Source organism: Corapipo altera, unplaced genomic scaffold (genome assembly GCF_003945725.1).
Source record: "Corapipo altera isolate COAL_440 unplaced genomic scaffold, ASM394572v1 113, whole genome shotgun sequence".
In the NCBI taxonomy this organism is placed as follows: Eukaryota; Metazoa; Chordata; class Aves; order Passeriformes; family Pipridae; genus Corapipo; species Corapipo altera.
Window position 1 is genome coordinate 316,892 of NW_020884895.1, and position 22,849 is coordinate 339,740.

General features: G+C 43.6%; 1 protein-coding gene across 7 annotated transcripts in view; it reads left to right on the forward strand.

Moving 5' to 3' along the window:
* FGF12 (fibroblast growth factor 12) overlaps positions 1-22,849 on the forward strand; it is a 224,899-nt gene that overhangs the window by 134,742 nt on the left and 67,308 nt on the right. For 6 of the 7 annotated variants that reach the window (XM_027647299.1, XM_027647296.1, XM_027647295.1 and 3 more), the window contains 2 exons: positions 9,806-9,916; positions 17,286-17,389. In XM_027647299.1, the coding sequence (XP_027503100.1) occupies positions 9,806-9,916; positions 17,286-17,389 (215 nt within the window). The remainder of the gene's footprint in view (positions 1-9,805; positions 9,917-17,285; positions 17,390-22,849) is intronic. The other variant, XM_027647297.1, reaches the window with a different exon arrangement.

A 22,849-nucleotide genomic window follows, 5' to 3' on the forward strand; every position in this document is an offset into this window, starting at 1 on the left:
CAACATTCCCCAGGATTTCTGACCCACCAAACGAGTCCTTAGGATGTGTCTGGGTGACGTGAGACTCTGTAGGAAACCCTCTCTCTGGGAAACTGCAGTGTGAGAGGTGCTGCAAGCACGGCAAGAGGGCAGAGTTGGTTTTCAGTTTCTCCCTCCTGTCAGCTCCAGGCAGCCAAGCCCAGCAAGCAGCTTCTCCAGACATCCTATGAGCCTTCCTTTCCACCTCCCTTGGGATCATGGAATTGTGGCCGCTTTTTCTGTGATACGAGCTTTGGGCTCAATCCTCCCTCAACCCGAAAGCTCTGCAGTGTGGGTGTTCCTGTTTGTTAAATCTTTGTGCAGCTCTTGAGCTCTCATTGCTGGCATGGGGAAGGTCTAGATTTTACTCCTGACATTTCCCCTTTGTGTTTTATTGGGAGCTGGCACAGCCCAGGGGGGCCAGGGAGAAGCCCCCGTGAAGGGCATATGGAGACACGTCTGTACCCAAATGAAATGTGCTCGGTGACTGTGGGCTCACACGTAATATTTATGCTATCCTCTGTTTCGCTCTCGGTGAATATGCTGTAATTTTGGCTAATTACACAATATGTCAGGAATAATTGCAGGGCGTTCCTCAAAATAAATAATACATCTTGCATGCTCTGCTATCCATACTTATGAGCAAGCTTTAACCTTCAGTAGCCAAGGCATTGACTGTGATGGAAAATGACAGCTTAGGAGCTGTAGCTACAACTTCTTTTCCATTAAATTTCTAATTTTTTAATTCCTTTACCTGAAAAAGCTCACCCTGTATAATTTTCTGGAACAGCCCTACATCTCTCCTTTATGCCTTTTGTTCTTGCCTGGCTTTGGTTTTCTTATCAGAGCTCAAGTCAATACAGGTGTAGAAAATTGCTCTTGAAAGGAAATGTTTTGAAATTTTGTCTGCTGCTAAAACACACTGAATCAACAGAGCAACACAAACCACATCCTAGGGGAGGCAAAGACAAACCCAGGAGTTTAACTGTATGAAGAATTGATTTTTTTTTTTTTTTTTTTTTTTTTTTTTAGTTCTCTGGTCAAATAAAAGAAGTTTCTGGGGAGAAGAGGATTCAGATCCAATTATATATTTCTTTGTACATAAAATGAAATTTTGGATTTCATCTCTGAGTCTTAACATTTTTTTTCTCATTAAAATTCCAAACAAAATGTTGTGTTGAAAGAAAACATGAAAACTTGTACTCTTTTCAGATCTCCCTCTTTCTCTCTGTTACTGAAATGGAGTTTGTGTACAGCTTTAGCTACTCTTACTCCTGACTTTTCGCCAAAATATTTATCTAGACAGCTTCACCCAGAGGTAGTCAGCAATTTTGTGCCAAAATACCTGGTAGCAGTTAGGCCATCAATTCTCATCTGCTTGCCATCCCACTGTTTCACCTGCAGTGGCCTTCATGTTCATGTGCTGGTGATGTCTCTCTTGTCCTTGGCTTTTGTGCAGAGTGAGTAGCTCATGTGTCACATACATTAGTTTGGCATTTGCCTTCTAGGAAAACTCATCCAAGACTTTGTACCTCTTTATCCTTAAGCCTTGGAACTTAGGTGGCTGTCACATGGGATCCAGCTCTTGGAGAGTGAGTGAGCTGCAAGGTGACTTCCCTAAGTTCTAACATCCATAGGCACCTAGGAAAAGGGTAGCCTGGAGAGACATATAGCAGTGATACCGTGTTGCAACCCCAGTTTTCAATGCTTTTATGACTCCTTTCTCTGTCCCTCACCTCTGACTTGTATTAACATCTGTGTAAAGCTGATTCCCTGGATATGGGAGGGCCTGCATAAGTGCCACTGCCATGCAACCACATCCTTTCCACCTACTCTACAAGTGAGAAATAAGACTTCCCTGGAGGGACTCATCTTTGTAAGAGCAAAGCAGGCATAGTGGAGGGATGCAGGCAGGCAGCTGTGCTCCATGCTGGAGAGCTAATTACTATTCCTCCTTGCAGGCACCAGCACAGGAAAGGAAATCACTTCTCTGGATGCTCTTTTTGCCTACAAGGTGCCATTCTGCTCTAGTGACTCACTGATGGTGACAGGAGGCAATTGCTTTGATGGGTGCTGTCATCGGCTTGAGCCCATCATCCCTCTGAGTTAGGGAAATGTCATTTTTGGAAGCGTGTCCTTCAAATGCAGAAGCTGTCCCTGCCAGCACAGCCTGTTATTTCATGTAATGCATCCTGGAAACACCAGTTGTTTCTCTGTAGTTTTTAGACCTGGGTGGAGGTTTGCACTTGAGATGAGTAAATAGATGAGTATTCTATGCAGCCCTATTGTCCCAGAGTCATTTTCTTCTCCAGATAAATGCTGTGTAACTGGAGTGTGACACTAACCCTGTAATAATGTTAAACTGAAGCTGGGTATGGCCTTCATTCTGCATCATTGGGAAAGGAGCTGGGGTCAACTGTTTGGTACCCCTAGAGTCACAGATCTCATGAGCAAATCTTAGCATCAGCCAGTCTGTTTACATTTCTCCATCCTACTCACAGGCTGGGTGACATATCAAGCCGAATGGCTGTATATAAACTGAAGGGGTTCATGGCAGCTTTACAGGGTGGGGTTGGATGCCTGGCTTTTCTACAGAGCCCTCCCTAATACTTGGGTAGCCACTGTTGCCCAGTGTGACCTGACCTCTGTGCAGGCAGCATGAGGGGACATCTAAATAAATGCAAATGCTCACCTATGTCACTTACCTCCCTTGGCTCTGCAGTTCATTTGCCCTCTCACTACCTGTTATTAAGGATGGTACAGGTGGCATTGCCCAGTCCATCCTGGCAGAGTGTGTCCTTCAGCTCCAAACAATTTTGCTGAGTTTAGCCAGAGAAACTATGGAAGACACTGTGGGGCTGGGAAACATGCGCCTTGCCTCCGCCTGTGCACTTTTGTGCACTCGGTGACTCCTGTGGGAGCTGAAAATGCTCAGCATTTTGCAGCAGGATTTCCCACCTCTGCACCCAAGTGACACTGTTGAAAGTCCTCAAGGATCCCTGCATGTGGCTCAGGATGCTTCGACCTGCTCTGTGCGTGACTCACTGCAGGTGCAGCCACAGCCAGCCATGTGCAGCGTCTGCTGAAGACTTAAAGTCTACTGTGGTCACTGCTTGGGAGAGTTGGGCAAGATGCTTGGCCAGGGAAACACACCCCTGGTCTTTAAGGGCAGCAGCTCCTGTCACAGCTGCAAGTGTTGTTCCTGAGCTTCCCAATTTCGATGGATTCAGTGAATCCTTACAGCGAGTTGAGCTATTAAAATTACACCGACAGTGATGCATTTAATTTGAGACAGCCACTTACTTCATCTTAACTCCAAACACCCTGGAGAACTTAGCTCCTGGCTGGTAAAAAACCGCCAGCATTTATCTCCCTCAGCTTTTCATCCTTGAGTTCTGTGCTGATGCCTGTCACCATAGTTATCTGCATGGAGCTCGCTGATGCATTTTTGTGCTGATTTATTACAAGTCTTCATTAATACTGTACTTCCAAAGGAGGGATTTCAGTGCCCTTCTTTGTCTGCATGTATTTGCAGTATTTGGCTTATCAAGTATTCTGGAACCCATCCTTTTCAGGGGAGGGGAACTGCGGTTTCTGCAGTGGCACTTTAAATGTGCAGTTAATCTAAGTAAATTAGGAGCAGTTTATGCTCTGACTTGCGTGCTGGGTTTGGTGTGCTAAGGATTTGAGTGCTGGTTGGGTGAGTCATAAATCAACCTCCCATTATGACAGCTGCAGCCTGAATGGGGGAAAATAAGAATAATGGAATGTGTAAATTCCAGGCTAAAATGTTTAATTGCAATAAACAAATGTTTGAAGAACATTTAGGTGAAATATACTCCTGAGATGTATTACAGTTCCCGTGTTTGCAGTCACATCCTCAGCAAAACTGTTGCACAGGCACAGAAGGGAGTCAGCAGCATGCTGAGCCATGGTTCAGATGAGGGCTGGAGATGCTTTCTCCCTTGCCAGACCGATGTCCTTAGCAGGTACCAGAGGGACTGTTTTTGGAGCCTGCTGCTGGCATCTCTGACAGCCTTGCAGTGCTAAGACCCGGCAGAGGTGTTGATCTGCAGTAAAAGAGAGCTGACAAATGGACAGCGGTTGAAATCCCACAGTAAGTACCTTCCTTGTACCTTATTGCAGGTTGCTGAATAGAAAATGGCTGCTTCTCATCTGAGCTAGCAGAGACTTCTCGTGTGTGACAGCACATTGTGTGGGTAACCCCAAGAGCTTCAGAGTTTATGCCATAACCCACACAGAGTACTGCTGGCACCCAGCACAGTAACTTTTGGAGTGGATTTCTGCACCAGCAACCTCAGGTGGAGGCTTGCCTGCCAACCAGAGCATCAGAGGGAGTTGCAGGAGTCCTTGGAGCCAGTGGCTCAAATCCCTGAAAGATCACTAAGCCCTTCATCTTTTTTAAGAGATCATTGAAAAGTGGCCCCTCTAAGATCCCTGCCATTGACTTGGAGAGTTCAGATTAAGGTGACTTCTATGAGTAGGGTCTTGTTGAGTCCCTCTAGGTTTTCCAGCCCAAGACAAAGGGGGGAATGGCTTTCTGCAGCCTCAGGTCCTCGTATTGCCATAATAAGGAGCGTTCTGTGAATTACAGGAATCGAGGCTGTGGCAGACTACCTTCCGTAGTGGAGTTGCAGCTGGAAGTCAGTGTTGTGCCCTATTCTTTGGGCTTCCAGAGCTCAGGGTTTGGATCAGATTGAGCTACCCTACAGCAGTGATAAGAGTGTAGGGTTTCTGTCTCGGGTTTATACCACTGCTTTGCTGATGGGAATAAGCAAGAGTTAGTGCCCTCACTGGGGTTTGCTAAATGCTGCATAACCTCATAGCTCCTCTCTGCATTAAGGGCAGTTGTTCTGCTTGCGTGTTCCCCATTTTCCACTTAAGGGGGTGAGTTCCTTATTCGCCTTAAGTAGGAGAACTAAAAGAAAAGGTCATTAAAGAGCCAGTGATATTTCTGTCAATGCTCTTACTGTTTTCCTCATAGCACACAGCAAATACCTTAAGCAATACTTGCAGTTTGAGGGTGAGGGATGTGACTCTGCAGAGCAGCTGATTTGGATGTGATTCCCTGGCCTTTAGCGAGCGTGTCCCTGGAGATCAAACAAAAGTACGTGTGAGCACCCTGCAACTATCATGTCCTTGGCAAGCCCCAGGAGAGGGACAATCACTGTGTAGCTGTACAGTAAGGCAGGAAACACAGCAGAGCTCATGGTGAACTGAGATGACTTTAAGGCTCAGCGACAGAACAGCTGAAGTGAATAATGGCAGCATCACATTACCATTTAAGTAGAGGCAAGAAGATTAGCAGTCAGATCATGATTTAGTTAGCCTCAGCTGTGTCAAAGGGCTCAGAAAGTTAAAAGCAGGACAGGCAAAAGTGGTGAATTTGGCCTGTGGAAAAGGAAGCAAGCAGGATGCCCTTCAGAGGATGTGCAATGAGTTGCTCTAAGGAGGATCATTAGGTGAGAACTGTGCCCTCACCATAGGGAAAGTGCCCAGTCTGGCAGATGCTGCAGACTAGGAAGAGAGTCATGGCTTAGCTTTTGTTCTGTGTTACTGTTACTGGTCTGTTCTGCACTGTGACTGTGTCCCTTGTGGATGGTTCCTGGGCATGATCTTCCCTTGGGTCTTCTGGAATCACCACATTTGAAGGATTTGAGCTTACTGCATCTACAAAAGGAGAGGATCCACTGAGTTTTCTCCAGCACTCCCCAGCCCTCAACAGCTGTGTATGAGTGACCAGAACAGGCTCTTTAAATTAAGCATCCTAAAGTATAGCAGTATTGCTTATAAAATAGGGGTAAAAATGTCTCTTTGCCTATTGCATGGGAAACCTAGCATAGAGTCCATACAAACTGCATGGAAATCTCTTCTGTTTAGTCAGCACTTTGGGATCAAGGCAGCAATAAATCTTTCTTAAATCCATTCTGAAGTATTTGACTTTGTGTTTTGGGAAATACTAAGTTTTTGTTGAAGTCTTGTCCACATTAGTTTAGTTCCATTTCTACAGGGAAAGTGCTCTTACAGTAAAATAGAAATGTGTACAGAGGAGCCTGAGTGGGAGGAATAGGTTTATCCCAAGTGTATTATGCAGTATTGCTCCTTTAAAAGGAAGATTTGAGTCCCCCTTGCCACACAGGGTTGAGGTTAGAGGGTAGGTTTAAGGTTGATTTGTGGTAAATTCTGTGAATTATAGAACAAAAATGCTCATGGAAGAGTTTTTGCTAATCTGTGCTGCATTTTTTTCTTTCATTTTTTTATGATTTGCTTCTTTCTCTTATTGATTATAGCCTGGAGCAGTATCATTGAGGGAAGTTTAGGCAAATAAAAGTATCAAGGTTGTGGTGTTTTATTTTATTCCCCCCGCCCCCAGTGCTTGAATAAGCACTGTTAATATTGCCTGCTGAGAGGGGTGCTTCTCTTTTTTTATTGCAAAACTGAAAAGTTCTCTGTCTATTTCATTGCCTTTCTGCTTCCTGTTCTGACTTATCAGGGTGTCCCACCATCCTTAATTGCCAAGGAGACCTACTGGTTTTGAGGTTTTTTTTCTATAAACTGAGGTTTTCAGCGCTATTGCTGCAGTATAAGGGATAGCAATGCTGGAAGACTGTGATAAAATTGCTCTGTAGATGGAAAGAATTGATGTTAAAATACATGATATGACAAAAGTAGGTCTCTTAAAAGTCATGTGCAGAGTTTTGCCTCTGGGCTAGCAGGAAAATTCCTTTCCAGTGATTATACAGTTCTGTGTTCAGGTAGTAATTCTGTAGTGAGTGAGAAAGATGGGTAAATCCTTGTTCTGTGTTAAAGTTGCCTTCACCTAAAATTTTGTCTGTAGGCCTCCCAGCCACACTGCTTGCTGTATGAATGACAAATCCCAGTATCTCCCTTTATGCCCAGGCATAAGACAAGAGGTTCCCTGGTGGGAAGCAGCTACTCTGCCAGCTGTTTGTCACCTGCCTACCTGTTCGTGTTTGAGCCGGTCTCTTTGCAGTCACTGGAGAGATGCAGGTGGTTTTGGTACTCTATGGATCTGGCCTGACTTGCCTGTTGTTTTTTGGGATGCAAAGAAAGCCCAGTTCAGGTGTAGAGATGCCTGTCCTATGTGAGAAAAATCACCCACAACCCAGGCAACTCCCTAGCCCTCTTTGGGTTAGAGCAGGGAACTCAGTGTTGGCTGTGCACCTCTCTGCATTACTTTGGTGTTTAGTTCAGGTGGGTACCCAGAAGTGCAGCTGCTCACCAGTGTTTCTCTCCTGTGGCAAGTGACCCAAAGAAATGCAGAAACTGGGTAGTGAGAGATCTATATGTCTCCAAAGTGCCTTCTGATCCTTTGGTGCCTGGAAGAGGCATTTGTCTGCTGGTGCTACAGGGCATCCTAAATGAGTCTGGCTGGGGATGCTCCTGCAGAAGAGGATCTGTGCAGTGAGGAGACACAGGAGCTCTGCTGCTGTCAGACTGCCTTGGTTGGGTGCTGTTCTGATAAACTCTAAAAATTACATAACACTCCTAATAATGAGCAGATTTGGTCAATGTTTTACTTGATAGGCTGTTCAGTAAAAGTGACAGAGATTTTCATGTTGTTCTAGAATGATTTGCATGATTGAAGCGTAGTTTGCGCTCCAAAGAAGGAGGAAAGGACCTTCTATCCTGTAGCTAAATTCTCTTCCCAAGAAAAGAGACAAGGTCAGGGTTATTTTATATCTCCACTCCTCTTACACTTGAGGGGTTTTAAGACAAGACCTTCCCCAGCACATCAGAAAGATGTAGCAGCATCTTCTAAATCTCTCCTTCTGGGATCTCTTCCATTTTGTGCAAAATATTTAAACATTAAAATTTAACTAGCGAGTAAAATTGAGGCTTAGATTCATTCAGGGACTCACATGTAGGTGTCTCATAACAAAGAGTGCCTATTAGTGCCTTTACTATTGTGGTATTAGATAACGGGGAGGAAGGGGACAGGCTCGAGGAGGGTGGTGCAGTCATCTGTGCCTGAGAATACAGCTTTTCATATCCTCTAGCTTTGATGTGCTTTTGTAATGAAAAGCAAGTTAAATCAAGCTGCTGCATTCAACAAAATAGGTAATTCATTTAGGTAAGAAGAGAGCAAAACACTTAACTCAATCTAAGTGTTAATTTGACATATGCTGGCTTGACCAGGTAGCTTTTAGTAGATGGACAGTACAATTGTACTTATTTACTGTCCCAGAGTTGAGTCTTGGTGGGAGAAAGCCTGCCTTAAGCACTCATTGCACTAAAATCACTTTTTTTTAAGGCAGCATAGAAACCTGCTGACACTGATTTATAACTATGAAATAGTTCATAGCTTTTGTAACTATGAAATAGTACCTGACTCTCCCCCGGCTGGTGGAGGAGTTTTCTAAGCTGAAATCATTTTCACCTGCAGCTTGTCAGCATCCGAGGTCCTGCTGCCGTGGAGGATTTGTGAGTGCAGGAGAGCAGGCTGAGGGTTCCTTCCGAGGGGAGCTGCACAGCAAGACAGGGGCTCCTAATGGAAACACTTAACACACAACGTGACCACAGTTATATAACGACTATGGCTTATTAAACAGCCTCACTGGAGGCATGAAAGGCAGGAGGCTGGGGAGATTTTGGTATGCTACGCTGGACTTTTTCCTGTCCATTGAGCCAGCAATAACTAGGTCTTATTTATTTACTTTTGGTGGGTGGTCACATAAAACCACAACCTCCTGTCACACAAGGAGGATCTCTGTCATCCCAGCATGTGTCTGCTCACGTGTAGCCAACTCACTTCTTTTCCAGCAGCAATACCTGTGACAAATTTTAAGACTAGAATGATTACAATTGAATTTATTTTTGACCACTTAATTTGTGTTTGATAGGTAGGATGGCAGGGAGACAACTGGTAAAGCTGCACACCTCTGTCATGTGAAGTTTAAGTTGTTTCTGCTTTTTTTGTGTTTTTCTTTTCAGCAGGAGGGTATAAGATATTGCGGAGTTAGTAGGGAAGCCCCTAGCCAGGACATGGCTGACTCATGATACACAGGGTCTGGGAAAGGACCCTGCTAGAGACATAGATTCTCATCTACCAGGGTGTGGGGCACACGGTTTCAAAGGGGGGCACACTCAGGATTTCAAAACATTACAGATTTCTCAAACCATTACAGGTGTTTTAAGGTGCTCCTAAGTGCTTCATAGGTCAGTTTTGGAGGTGTCTTGCATCTGTTCCTTTTGGAATTTTGCTTCTAGAGTCCCACACAGTTGGACTTATGCAGCCTGATTTGACACTTGGTTACTCTGTCTTTACATCACTATAATACCAGTGATTTAAATGGATTTTCACTGGCTTAAAACTGGGACTGCATCATAGTGAATCAACCCTACAGAAAACAAGGTAGTTGGCTTCACAGGCAGAATAAGAAACAATGAGCACATTCTTTGCAACACTGGTAGGAAATACTCTTCTGAATAAGTGGCATATCCAGAATACATAAACTGTCTAAAGGCTTCCATTCGGTAAGTAACTTTGTGAAGTGATGTACCATAATCTGTTTCTGCTGCACCAACTATGCATTACATTCTACCTGTGCATCTGATCTCAATTTTAGTTGCCGGTACATCTGTGTATACATGAATATTTTACAACCATACTTGAAAGGAATCACAGAAAGCTGTCTTACCTGCCAAACACTTCTACATTTACTCATGGCTTAATGGGGGAAAAGCAAGTGGGGTCTTGTGCTACTTGATATATCTAATAATAATAATTATTATTATTTTGCAGAACCCCAGCTGAAAGGAATTGTGACAAGGTTATTCAGCCAGCAGGAATACTTCCTGCAGATGCACCCAGATGGTACAATTGATGGGACCAAGGACGAAAACAGTGACTACAGTAAGAAAAATTAGCCTGTTTTGCAACCCAATTACAATCAAATGCATCACCTAGTGGGTCTCACTTGTGCAGCTTCATTTTTGAAAAGATCGAATTAGGAGGAAGACAGCTGTTTTCTGCACATTTTTTCCTATCTATCCTTCCCCTTTAAATCTTGCCTGTGTAATTTCATATGTTTCCTCTCCGATCTTCTTCCCTCCTGCCCCGATTCTGTAACTGCCATCTGGGTGGGGTGGAGAATAAAACCCATGATTTGAATTGCTGCCAGAAGAGAAAGGAGATTATATTTATACACATGCCACGTGGGTAAAGGATACGGGGAATTCTCTCTCCAAGGAGAAGAGGAGAAAATTGTTTTCACTATTTTATCCTCAAAAATTCAGCAAGCATCAGGAATTTCTGGGCTGGAGAAAAGCAGCTGTTCACTGAACCCTCATGCTTTGAGGCTGGTGTAAAGGCTGAGGGTATTGAATGACCTTGTGAAAGGAGGTCATCTTCCAAAACCCTATTCAAAGGGGTTGGGTTTGTGCTGTCCAGCAAAAGCGGAGTCACACAGGTTTAAAAACTGTGTTCACATCCAGGAGCCATATTGGTTTAAATACATGCAAAGCAGTAGTCAATCTTCCTTTTGCAAAAGAAGTTATTTAGTCAATACCAAAACTCCTCAAAAGGTTAAAAAAGGTGTGGAGTATTTTCTACAGCATCTCTGCATTTCATAGACATCAGATTGATGCTTCTGAGTGGGCAGTTAAGCTCAGAGCCTTGTTGCCACAAATTGCATCAACAGAGGAGGACTCAAGTCTTGTGTTATTTTATCTTGTGTTGGTTTGAAGCTCCCTGTACCACTGCTGAAGGATATCTAACCTGGCCAGCATGGAAGGTGTCTTTGTAGTCATTACTAGAGATGAACAAAAGTTCATCTGTGTGGTAGGATTGATGGAAGCAAACTTTATGTACTTTGTGAAAGGAGGAGCTGGCTGAATTTGGGGACAAATCTTACTCTGATTCAAAGAAGCTCCTAATTGGATCAAAAGCAGCATTTCTCCAGTGAGACAGGGCCTGGGCTGCAGGTGAGGGGTGTCTGTAGGGGTGCAACACGTGTAGCACGGCACTGACATTGTACTTTGAGGGTGCCCTTGGACAAGGGTGCAAGGTGTCTGCAGCTGCACATCCATGTATTTGCCCCATCCCCAAGAAGCTGGCAGAGTGCTGTAGCAGGACCACTGTCTGTGGTGGGGCTGCCCTGCTGCAGCCAGCCCAGGGCTGAGGTTCCATGCATGAGAGGGGCTTTGGGAAGATGGTGACTGAAATTGTGGATCGCTAGAAAACCCTTGTGGAAATGGCCCAAGAGGCTGCATCTGACAGAAACTTGACCTGTAGCAGATGCAAGTGTCACATTTTAGTCCTTTTTCATGTGCTGGCATTGAACAAATTAAATACTGCAAATTGCAATGACACAACTTCTAATTTACGTGAAGGCAGGAGAATCTGTGGGCCTCCACACACACACGTTTCCTCTGAGGGACTGAGCGGGTCTCCTCCTACAAGAAGAGTCTGACCTTGTGATACTCTCAGGCAGACACCAAAACATGGGGTGAGTTCAGTGGGCTTTAGTGGGTGAGTAATGACCCAGTGTTGGGTTGTATTAGCTGCTTTTTCCTAAAGAAAGATGACATAGGGTGTTTTCAAGCTGCAGAAAATCCCATTGGAAGCCTATTTGTCAAAAACATGGGAAGATATGCTGGAGATGGCAGGGATTCATTACCCTCATCTATCAGAGAGGACTGAACAACAAAGTAATGGGCTTAAATGGGAGCAGAGATGAATTTAGGTAAACAGCTGAGGAGAATAAAGTGTAAGAGCAGTTCTGCAATATTTCAGGCTGACGGGGAGATGAGGGAAGCTGCTGCTGGCTGCATCTCAGTGAGTGCAGGGGAACTTCCTGAGTTCCCATGGCTGAGGTTGGACCCCAATTGCCCAAACAGCACTGATTTACATATGCCACCAGAAATGTTAGAGATTAGTTTGGCAAGGTGCTGAGTACCTGAGGGCCACTTCTACTGAGTCTTCTTACTTGGAAATAGATGGACTGAAGTGCACTTTTAGAGCGTAAATTTATCTGGTGAGATGGCAGCCCTTCCTCAGCAGCTTGGTGGGACAGGAGGCATCGTGCTGAAATGTGCCAAGCCACTGACTCAAAGTCAGGGACTGTGTTGGCAAAGTTCAGACAAGTTTTTGGGAGAAGGTCGAAGCCAAAGAATTCCCCATCCCCTGATCTCAGGGCATCTCAAAAGAGGAAAAGAATCCAACCTGATAATATTTGGCTTCTGAAAATGAAATTAAGACTCTGCTTTTTTCAATTTTCTAAAACTTTTTGCCACATGCTCTCCTTCATAAATCTTCAGTTTGAATGAACATTTTATAATATATGAAAGTTCCAGTTACAGCTTCAAAACAAAATAATTTTTCACTTTGTAAGAGCCAAAATAAAGCAGACTGAGTTTTTTCTTTTCTGTTCCTCCAAACATCTCCATTTTTGACCAGAAGAAAGTCAAAACCTGTTTGTCTAAGTGAACGTCCTACAGATCTACTTCTCTGCTCTTTTCTGTTTTAAAATACTTCTCAAGAAGATTCCTGATCAACCAGTTAAAAGTCTGTGCAAGAGCAAAACTCATCAAAAACTAGATAAATATTTCCCTACCCCTGGAGAGGGGCTGGTTAACTTGAATCCACTGGCAGAGAAGGGCGCTCTTGATGTCCACAGCACAGTCCTTTCCACCCTGGATGACCATCTATTCTTCATGCAGAAGTCATCTTAGCACAATTAAATAGCTGGTGAACACCGTGTTCCATGCATTGTTTTGTGTTCTGTATCCACACACTGATTATTTAAATTAGCATTACGAAAGGAAGCATAATTTTTGTGGAATACATTAGGTTGGTTTACTCTGGCAGAATAAACGTTCAGAATGAAACACGACATGTCCCTCAGATATGTCTGATGCAATTAAAAGTTCTAATAAAAACCCAGTTATTTATACAAGATGAACTGCTAATATTTAAGCAATTTTTAAATTAATTATCTGGTGCCCATTTTATGTGTGTTCTCGAAGCTGATGGCATTTATTTTCCACCTCCTCTCACTTAAAGGAAAAAAAAACAAACCAACTACTAGGAACCAGGTTCTAATGGCATTTGAATGGGCATCCAGCCAGCTTCCTCTGAACCAGCACTTGGGACATCTGTTCCTTCTACCATGCCGTTAAAGGCACGCCATCTTAGTGTGAGCAAGGAGACACATTCTCTGGCTACTGGTATTGGGATATAGGAAGGATTTTCTTTTAGTTGGAGTGAAATTTCATGGTGCGTGAGTCCTCTGTTTGCATTCTTAGTAATGTCATGTGTGAACCTGAACTTAGGGCAGTACCTTTTCCTTCCAGCTCCAGTGATTTCAGATGGTCTTTCAGGGCTGACTCCCACTGTCAGTGCTTGCATTCTTTGTTGCTCTTTCCTGGGCTGAGCCCCTTTGTGAGAGAAATTGGACTTCTTTGTTTGTCGTGCTGAACATCTGAAAAGCCTTGGCAAATGGACAGTGCATAAAGGATGGGTGAACTGTACTGACCTGGTGGAAACAACCCAGCATATCTAGGGTATTGTTTGGGGCTTTCCAGCCTGAAACACAAAAAGATTAAGGAGGATTCTGTTCCACCATCCTTCTTGGACCACACCTTGTATATGGCACATCTTTCCTTACTCTTCTATTTCTCTCATTAAGTTAGTCCAGACCCATAGTGAAATATGCATTCAGATTTTAGGTGATAAATTACCATAACGTAACAGTGACAACGTACTCATGGGTGTAGGACTGGAGAGTGTTAAAAGTAGTATCATCAATAACCAGGGTCAGTTGTAAATTTACTGATGGTTGAAAATGGGAAGATGTAATGACAGAAAAGGGGCACGAATACTCAACATCTTAATCTTTCTCTCTTCTGCCCATGAAGTAAAAGAGCATGTCCATTCCATGAAGCTGCAGATGGCATAGAAAACGTACCACTGTTAATTTTTTTCTCTTTTTCACATCAGCACACCGCGTCCAGTTCTATTCTACCACAGCTAGTCCTTTTCCACATCTCCAAATCTGCTGTTTCAAATTAATCAGACTTTTTTTCCTCACAAAAAATGAGACATCTTGCTTTTGAGACTGGTAGAGGGGTTTTCCCAGACACACTCTTATATTCTTACAATAAACCGTATAAGCTTTTAAATCTGTTATAAAGCAAGATGAAATATTCATTTAGAAACATGAAAACAAAGGTGTTTCTAGATTTGAGTGCAACCCTGAAAATTTAGAAGATCTTGGTTGACCCAAACTGCTGGTTTTTAATAGAGGAAGGCATTTGCTTCCTAAAATTTTTTGGCTGCCAGTTACCCATGTCAGTTGTGTGTCCTCATGCTTGCCTGCCCACTTGCTCCCCTGCTCTGCAGTGTGTCTTGCAGGAAGTGCTCTGCTGTGGTTGTGGGTGCAGCAAGGTCCCTGGGAGCTTAGGAACTGGTGACGGTCTTCCTGCTCTAACACAGCACAACTGGATTGTTCCTGTTCTCCTTTACATGTATAGGTGGAAGGAGAGATTTGCAAACATGTGGTCGCTTCCAAGGGGAACTTCTCACCTCCTAAATCTGGATATTGCCACCTTGCTGCCTAATGAATGCTTTGAGTGGTCTGTCACAGGTTTTCCATGCAAGACAAATTGACTGTAGGGAATGAATGATGATGCCCATTTTGTTTCATTATTAGCAGTAATATGCTCCATTTTTCAGTAGGAGGAAAATATAGGAAAGGAGAATTGTTTATAGACTTGTTAATTGCAAAAGGTTTTAGACCTTCATGGTAGGGAGAAAGGGAGAGGTAACACTTGAGTAGTTACGCTGGGGTGTGTTTGTTGTGTCTGGGGACAGTATCAGAGTAGCACTGTCCTTGACTCCAGTTGATCATGGATGAATACCCAGGCTAGACTGCATGAAATCACAAATGTGGGCACTGGCTTTAGTAAGACTTCAGCACGTGCTTTGATGTTTTACTGAATATGGTGCTTAAAAGCACAAAAAGGGGCTGAGAGTAGGTGGTTGTTTTTTTTTGCTAGGCTTGAGGTGCCTCCCTTTTAGGTAGCTCACCGGGGGGAGTCATCCAGTCTTCTGTGGGAATTAAGTGAGGAAGAAATGGTATTCATGTGAAACTGGAATTCATGAATCCCCTTTTGGAGACAACCCTGACAACAGCTCAGCCAAGACTTTTGGTAGATATCTGGAGCAAAGTGGCTTTGTCTCCTGGGCTTTTTTCAGGTTTTACTTCTAAAAAGTTATCCATCGCTGACCTTTAAGCAAATCCACCAAGTCTTTAGGTCAAATGTAACCTTTTCCATTACATTTCACATACACTTTGGTTTATGCTTTGTCTCTTAGAAATCATGAGAATCCTGGAACTTTGGTTTAGACTTTGTAATCTGAACCCCTGACTGCAAGGAGAGAACCAAGCCATGGTGTCAGGGATTTTTTGCTCTTTTTTTTTGACTCCCTCCTATTTTCTTGTTGAATATAAATGTTCTGGGGTTTTTCTCTTTGGAAAGGAATTCAAACACACTTTTGTCTTCTCTCCTCTGCAGTAACTCACACTGTACATGAGGTAGGTTCTTGGAAAGCATCCTGTAGTTAAGATAAATCCATGCATTACCTGGCACGTGCATGTTGAACCAGTCTTTTCAGGTCGTGAGTTTAATGTTGAACTTAACTCAGTTTCCTCCTCCCATATCAGGAATAACACTAGCCTGGCCTGTAAAGCTCTAGCACTTTGGATAGGCCATTTCAGCAAAAACTGCTTTATCCTGATGTTAAATCATCAGTGGTCCATCTCCCGGGGAAGGAGAGGCTGTGAGATGGCACAGTGAGAAGGAGTTTTTCCCACAACTGCCTTCTCATGAAGACTCTTTTGTGCTGTGCTTGCTCCAGTGTGATGTGTCAGACATAAAACTTTGTAAATGATGTATAAAATCCATCAGCTAGAGGATGATGTCCTTAACAGTCAGCTGGAGAGTAGGAATGCTTCACTGCGTGCTCTGTCACTCAGCCTTTCCTCTGCACTCTGCCTATTCACAGGTCTCCCTTGGGCTCATTTGAACACCCCAAAGCTCTTGAGAAGTTTTAAGCAGGCTTTTGCAAATGAGTGTGTTAAAAAGCTGGAGAAATGCTTCACGAACATGTCAGGGGCAGTCTGACCTCATGAATATGGAACCAGAAAAAATATTCTTTTTTCAGGGTGGTTGTGTGGGAAGAGATGTTGAGTGAAGTATTTCCATTATGTTCGGGCTTGTTTCTGCCTGACCCTGTGCCTGTCCTTCCATATCTTGAGCTTCCTGGGACAAGGTCTAGTTAGCTCTTTTTAAGCTGAAACACAAGGGGTTCTACCACATCTAAATAGTCTTGTCCTATAAATCTTGGCGGAAACAAAACCATGCTAATGCCTCGGTGCTCAGTCTATCAGTGCTGACAGTCCTCTCCTCTTTGAGTCCATGCTGTTAGAAATGTAGCAAAAGCCTGACAGTACATTAATGTATATATTCATGGGAAGGGTCTTTCAATGAGATACAGGATCTATTGGGTGCGAGTCAAGCAATGAAGAAATTAGTTGGGAGGAAGTGGTTGCAATGCTTTAATCAATAAGACTGCAGTAAAACTGAATGTTGAAAGAACTTGTCCTCTTCTATCCTGTTCAGTGCTACTCCTGAATAAGGAGCAGTGCTCAGGTCATGGACTAGAGCAGTATCTCTTCCTGAGTTTCTTCGTTCCCTTGACAGCTGGGGCCACATGGGCAAACACACAGTCAAGTTAATTTGCAACCTTCTGGCCATGGTCACTGTCTGTGTACTCTTTTAGCATATGGCAAATGCAAGAAAGTGTGACTAGGCTTAAAGGTATTTCAGGGTGAATTAAACTAAACTGTACTGTTGCGTTTGCCACAGGCAAAGTCATGTATATGTGCAGTACCCAGGTCAGCTGGCTTTTGGAAAGCCATCGAGATGCACTAGCTTGGGAACACGTATAAGCCCTTGGCATTGCAAAGGCAGTGATCAGACAGACTGATGGGTGTGTTAAGGCATTTGAGAGGCAGCCAAATTCAGTACTTTTAAAAATTCCTTTCACCATCAGCACTGTGGCTGCAGTCCTTTGCTGTAGCTGGAAGCAGGATGTTTGATTCTAGTTCAGTCTCTTTTGTAAAGAGTCAGGAGTGGGGTGGGCTGGGCCTGGGGCAAAAGCAGCAGTGGTCATGCAGGGTGATATCTCCATATAATTTGCTTCTGTTTTCCTTCCACAGCCCTTTTCAATCTAATTCCTGTGGGTCTTCGTGTGGTGGCAATCCAAGGGGTGAAGGCAGGTCTGTACGTTGCCATGAACGCTGAGGGATATCTCTACAGCTCAGTAAGTACTTTGCACTGTTGGGGTCCTGGAGTGGTTTGGTTTTGTGGGCAGGAGGAAGCAGGCTGTGCTGCCACTTGCAGCTTTTTCTGAAAACGGTCACGTATCACCAAACCTTTAAAAGCAGGAGCAGGGAGAGCTGCTGCAAGGCCATGCAATATTCACTTTAAAGTGTCTCCATGGAGATTCGTGGCAATATTTCCTGACCTGTGAAGATACACTTTGTGTTCCTTTGAGTATGTACTTAATGTAGGTCATGTTTTAGAGAAGATGGTGTAGAGTTGGCTGGTTATATTCTGATTTCACATATGTGAAATGGCATGGACTCAGTGGGATTGCTTCTGAGTTGCACCCAGATAACTGATCATAAGTGGTGCCCCAATGGTTCATGGTCTCTTTTTGACGGCAGTGTAAATCCACAGAAATACCCTGACTCCATTAAAATGGTTCTGGACTATTCTGTTGGCAGAATTTCCCTGTATTTGTGTGGTCTTTTTAGTGCACGTAGGAGATAAGTGAGGCAATTTTTACCAACTAATTTCCTTATAACTTTCTTAGATGGCATGAAAGGGCATGAGGTTATTCATAAGATTCTCATTTGAAGTAAGTAATTGATTTTCACAGTGAATAATTGATTTGGTGATTTATTAAATATGGCAGCCCTTTGCCAGAATTTTTATGCTTCAAATAACTTTACTCTAGTTCTATATAGTAAAAAGTGATAGTTAATAATACTTTTCTCATTTCCAGAGTTATGATAGCTTTACAGTGTATAGCCAAGATTTTAATCTCATCTGCCTTTGTGTAAATTTACAATGCAGGGATTCTGCTCTTGTCTAGGCATTTACTTTGCTTTAAAAGTGTACATGAGCATGGAGATGGGACCACTGAAAGGACAGAAGTTTGAGTTGTTCTATGCAATTTTTCCTGACTTTTACCATCCATCTTTGTTCCTGGTCAGTTTTATACCACTCACGTGATTTGGACTTCCCCCTTTCCCTGGGGATGTAACAAAGCTCTGTCTCCCCAGCAGCTCAGCGTAGGAAACGACAAGTGGATGTGTTAGTATGCCTGGCGAGATAGGTCTCGAAGCTGGCTGCTTGTCAAGAAGAGACAGAGAGATCAATCTGGATCTCTGTGGATGCCAGACGCTTCCTGTTCTTTCATAGCCCAGTAAACATAAATGACTGCTCCTAAATAAATTACATCGGTTTACTAACAATGAAAACTTCCTCTTTTTGTAAAAGTACCAGAGTCCTAAAGGTAATACCAAGTATGGTATGCATTGTGGATGCTTCCCTCTGGGCACATCGTCAAGGGGGTCAGGACTGATGCTTTGGCCAGTTTGTGCAGTGCAGGACATAGCTCTGGCCCTGCTGTAGAGTTCTGGCTCCTTGTACCACCAGTGCCCTGTAAATGAGGACTGCAGGAAATCAGTGTGTGTCACAGAGCCACATCCAAGCTCTGGGTCTTCAGGTCAGCATTTTCTGAACAAATAGTGCAAGGGAGGGAAAGGTGTGGGTCTCGGGCAAAAAAAGGAAGAGAGACTTGGAAATGTAATTTTTGACAGCTGAGAGATTAGAGATGATGCAGAGGAAAAGTATCTCTTGCTAGTAGTAGTGAGACACAATATAAAGGGTGGGAGGGGCATACCAAGAGATGCTAAGCTGCAGGAGGACCATGTTGTCCAGGAAAAACATCTGCTAGTCATATCAACTCCTAAAAGGCACCAGATCATACATGTGTTCAAATGTGGGTGGTTTAATGGGGCCCTCTTGTTTCCAATGAGTGTACCCCTCTTGAGTAATCAGGGAAGGCTGATGGGGAAGGATGCACCATGATGGCCACTGGTTAATGAAATGAACCTCATTACATGCCACAGCTTGATGGCATTCAGATCTGTCTGAACTAATAAGAGTGAAACTATTCATTTCATCAACGTGATCTAAGATTTCATTTACAGTAAATGGATGATACTGGCCCATCTCTACTCCAGGGAGATGGAACTTTTTGAATACTTTTCTTGTGATGACTAGTGGCTCTGTCTCTGTCTTAGAGCAGTAAATCAATGAATTCACTGTGTTTTGGAGCAGACCTCAGGGCAAGAAAAAAGAAATTTTGTGGATAAAGCCAGTTAGAAACAGGGAGTGTGGGTCAAGCCCATTGTAACATTGAAGACAAGGGATGAGGAAACCAGGGTGCTTTAAAGGAACTGGGTATATCTGAGAAGAGCTTGACCTGTTTGGGCAGTCTCTTTTGGATACTGTAGCTTTCCTTATGGGGCCAGGATCCCAGTCCAAGCCAAACTTTGGCATGGCTGTATCAGTCTGGAAGACTGTGCGGAGGAATTGCTTTAGCAGGACTTCACATTCTTGTCCTCTGGGATAAGCAGAGCCCCTGGCCATGCGGCCCATTCCAGGGGACACATCGTTCCTGTTCGTTGCTTAGCAGACCCTAAACTACACTTTGTTCTCTCTGTGCATGTACCTATTTTTTTTCACTATCCTTTTCTGAGGAATGTCTGAAAAAATGGATCAACATTCCCCATAAATATTATTCACTCACACAGGTCCACTGATAAATGAACTTTTTTGTTGCTTGGCTGCTTTCTGTGCTGTGTGTCCCAGGCTTAGCTCTGCAAAGGCTTCTTAGAACATGGTCAAACCCAGGACTGGTTTCAGATAAAATTGTTCAGGGTAATGAATTTTTTTGTTTGTTTGTTTGTTTGTTTGTTTGTTTTTGGTTTTTTCCCCTCCTCTTGAGCCCAGATTGATGCTGTAACTGAACGTGTTGTCACTATGGGATTTGTTTTGGTTTTATTTTGTGGGGTTATTTTGGTGATATTTAATCTCTGTGTGACAGCTGAGATCTTGGCTGACATCCTCTGCCCTGGATCAAACCAGAGGCTATTATCAGCCTGGTCTCGAAGATGGTTTGTGCCAGCTCCTTCTGAGTTTGGGCCAATGAATGAATGGGCTTAGAATAACCAGCCCTTGGAAAAAGTCTTCCTGGTGTTGATTAGCACAAAAGTAGGGCTGAGTGGAGTCCTCTAAAGCCAAGCTTGTTGAGATGGCACTTTGTAGAAATGTGCGGGACCTTTCGAGGGCTCAGCCACATTGGTACCTTCAGCAATGAGTTTCTTCATCCCTACCTCGTCTGTTCTGACAAGGATAGTGTAGGGTTGGGTTGCTGGTTTGAAGCCAACCATAGATTCTTAGCCAGCTTCAGAGGCCTAAATGCATTAGATGATAAAGCTTCTTTGCTTGGGAAGCAGCTGTTTGCGACTTGTACATTGTTTACTTATGCTAAATACCTGAATTTTTTTTTTTTCCCCCCAGAAACTAGGTTATTGCCACCTCTGAGGTCTACATGGGAATTAGGTGCTTAGCAGACAAGAAAATCATGTCTTGGTTGAAGGCACCTGGCTTTAGGATGCAAAACACTGTCTTCATAGCAAGTTTGTGAAGTCGTTGGTGTGTTTCTATTCGATTTCCTATAATGTAGAGCAGCTGTAAATTCCCTGATGGTGCACAAGGGTTTCTATCAGCACCTGTTCTGGGGAGGGACATGATTCTCCTGAGGATCCACTGTTAGCATTTTATGCCAAAGTAAAAACACACAGAATGAATGAAGGGCAGTGAGTATTACTTGTAGTGCCTTACCCCATGGGAAGCTGCCACCAAAGGCTGATTGTTGCACAGGAGAGGGAAACGCAGAATAAAGAGGTACGTCCTGCTCCAGTGAATTTACAGTCTAATCTTAACGGGAGAAGACACAGAACATGCTCTACTGTCTGTCTGGAGTTAATAGTTCCATCACCAAATTAATTCCCACTCCTGTATAACCTTATTTTGTGAAGTTTCTCTACTCAGTGCCCAGCTTTCTTTCCATTATCCCTTCAACAACTCACAGAAGCAGGGGAAAGGGAGTGCCTCTGAAGTGCTTTACCTGAGAGGCAAACCTGGTTCTCCTGGAGTAGATCACCGTCAAGGGGCTGTTGAGCCTCCCCAGGTCTGCCCAAGTACGCTGAAAGTGCAGCTCTCAATATAACGATATGTATAATTCAGTGGCATTGCAACTGGGATTGGTTTTGCCCCAAGTGCAAAACATTTCTCTTCTGAAGTGTATTGCTCTCAGATATTCCTTGTTGTTTAACTCAGAGTTCTAATTATTTTTGAAATAGCAAATTGTGATACATAATTTATTGGAAAGACTGAGAAAACCCTAGCAGAGATACAGAATACAGAGGAAAAAAAATGGGTCGCTTACGAGAGCTCACTATGGTTTTACAGTATAAACCTGTGAGTTTGAAATGCTGAAATTAGAGCCTGAATCACTTCAAAGATTCCTGCTAATAAGGGAATGATTATGCACAATAAAAAAAAAAAAATCTAAGCAGCATTGAGAAAACCCAAGTCACGTTAAGAGCTCAGTGTGTCTTTGCATTTTCTTTTCCTCTCCTATTTTTCTGCTTTATCATTTTGCATAATAAACATGTCTTGCATAATGATAAACAAGCATCTGGGGAAGTATGTATATTAACTGTGTTTTTAATATGCTTGCAATGCTATAACTATTTTGCTACAACTCCTTTAGGGTAGCTGCACACCTATTTACATCATTCCAAGGTCAGGGGCTGGAATCAATAATGCTGCATTCTCTCCCTGCTAATATGCTTGGGGTGTACGACCTGCTCCTGCCAATGCCATTTCTTTAATTCTTGTTTGACCTCCAGTGGTACTTGTTGATTTGGTCAGAAGTACAGACAGGCCAGGCAGGTATCCTGGACATCTCCCTCTGCAAACCTTGCAAGCAAGCAGACTTGGTGGGGAGATTCCCTAGTTTACATGCCTCATTAGGGAACCAGGTCCGTGGAGGGAGAGAAATGTCTCCAAAGGCAAAGCACAGCAGGAGACCAATGTAATGTGCTTTTAATTTCTCTCCAGAGTATCTACTCTTCTTCACTGAGTGTTTAAAAGGGCTCACTACATGAAGGCGTTAGCTGGGAGATACAAAACTCCCGTCCCCTCACTTATTCATAAATATGGGAACAAAATGGATGCTCAGGAAAGCAGCTGTGCTTAGAAGAGCCAGCCCCTAGGAGCAGATTCCTGCCTCTCATCGAATGTTCCTAAAAAACAGCTCCTGGCAGGCACCCTGGCAGACCACCCTTGGAACATGGAAACTTGTAAATACAGCTCTCAGTAGTTAAGGGGTCCCTTCTCCCTTGGCGAGGTGCTACTGCCCATGTTGCTCTGCAATGGTCTTACTTTCCTTCTAAGCAGAGCAGGCTTCCCTGTCCAGTGTGAGACTGGTGCAAGTCAGGCAGGACTAGTGCTGGCGCACACGGGCTTGGACTATTGAGGATGTTTTAAGAGCTAGAAATGGATACGCAGCCTCCCTTGGCAGCACTGGTTGGATTGCTTGTCAGATGAGGAGTGGCACAGTGCAATTCTGTGGCTC